Raw genomic sequence first — 770 nt, forward strand, 5'->3', positions numbered from 1 at the left:
TTGGAACCACAGAATGCATTCTCTTGGCTGCAATGGCTTATGATCGCTACATGGCCATCTACAACCCACTTCTGTATTCAGTGAGCATGTCTCCCAGAGTCTACATGTCACTCATTACTGCGTCCTTTGTCGGTGGCACTTTAACTGCTACTATACACACAGTGGCCACGTTCAGCCTGTCCTTCTGTGGATCCAATGAAATTAGACATTTCTTTTGTGATATCCCTCCTCTCCTTGATATTTCTTGTTCTGACACTCACATAAACCAGCTTCTACTCTTCTCCTTTGCTGGCTCTTTTGAGATAGTCACTATACTTATTGTTCTGATCTCCTATGGTTTCATTTTGGTGGCCATTCTTAAGATGCACTCTGCTGAAGGGAAGCAAAAAATCTTCTCTACATGTGGCTCTCACCTAACTGGAGTGTCAATTTATCATGGGACTCTCCTCTTCATGTATGTGAGACCAAGTTCCAAGTACACTATGGAGTATGACATGATAGTGTCAATATTTTACACCATTGTGGTTCCCATGCTGAATCCTCTCATTTACAGTTTGAGGAACAAAGATGTAAAAGAGGCAGTGAAAAGATGGTTTGATAGAAATTGGCTTATGAATAAAGTGAATTTTCATTACTGAGTAAACATGAAAAAATTTTGGATATCAGTTTATATTTCTTTGATCAGAAACTAGTGATGATAAAGTCTTGGTTATAGCTGATAGTGCTTGCATATTTTAGAATATTTCCAATGAAAGCATTATTCAGCTCTT

General features: G+C 38.7%; 1 protein-coding gene across 1 annotated transcript; it reads left to right on the forward strand.

Annotated features, from left to right (window-relative positions):
• Positions 1-6: 6 nt before the first annotated feature.
• LOC103582499 (olfactory receptor 5T1-like) lies at positions 7-638 on the forward strand. The gene has a single exon (XM_008564074.1). It carries the CDS (start codon positions 33-35, stop codon positions 636-638), a length of 606 nt encoding a protein of 201 aa, XP_008562296.1. The 5' UTR covers positions 7-32.
• The last annotated feature ends 132 nt before the right edge of the window (positions 639-770 follow it).

This window comes from Galeopterus variegatus, unplaced genomic scaffold, assembly GCF_000696425.1.
Source record: "Galeopterus variegatus unplaced genomic scaffold, G_variegatus-3.0.2 Scaffold16497, whole genome shotgun sequence".
In the NCBI taxonomy this organism is placed as follows: Eukaryota; Metazoa; Chordata; class Mammalia; order Dermoptera; family Cynocephalidae; genus Galeopterus; species Galeopterus variegatus.

Excerpts from the sequence above, each read along its gene's own strand:
- LOC103582499 (XM_008564074.1), top strand. The coding sequence starts at position 33 with ATGGCTTATGATCGCTACATGGCCATCTACAACCCACTTCTGTATTCA.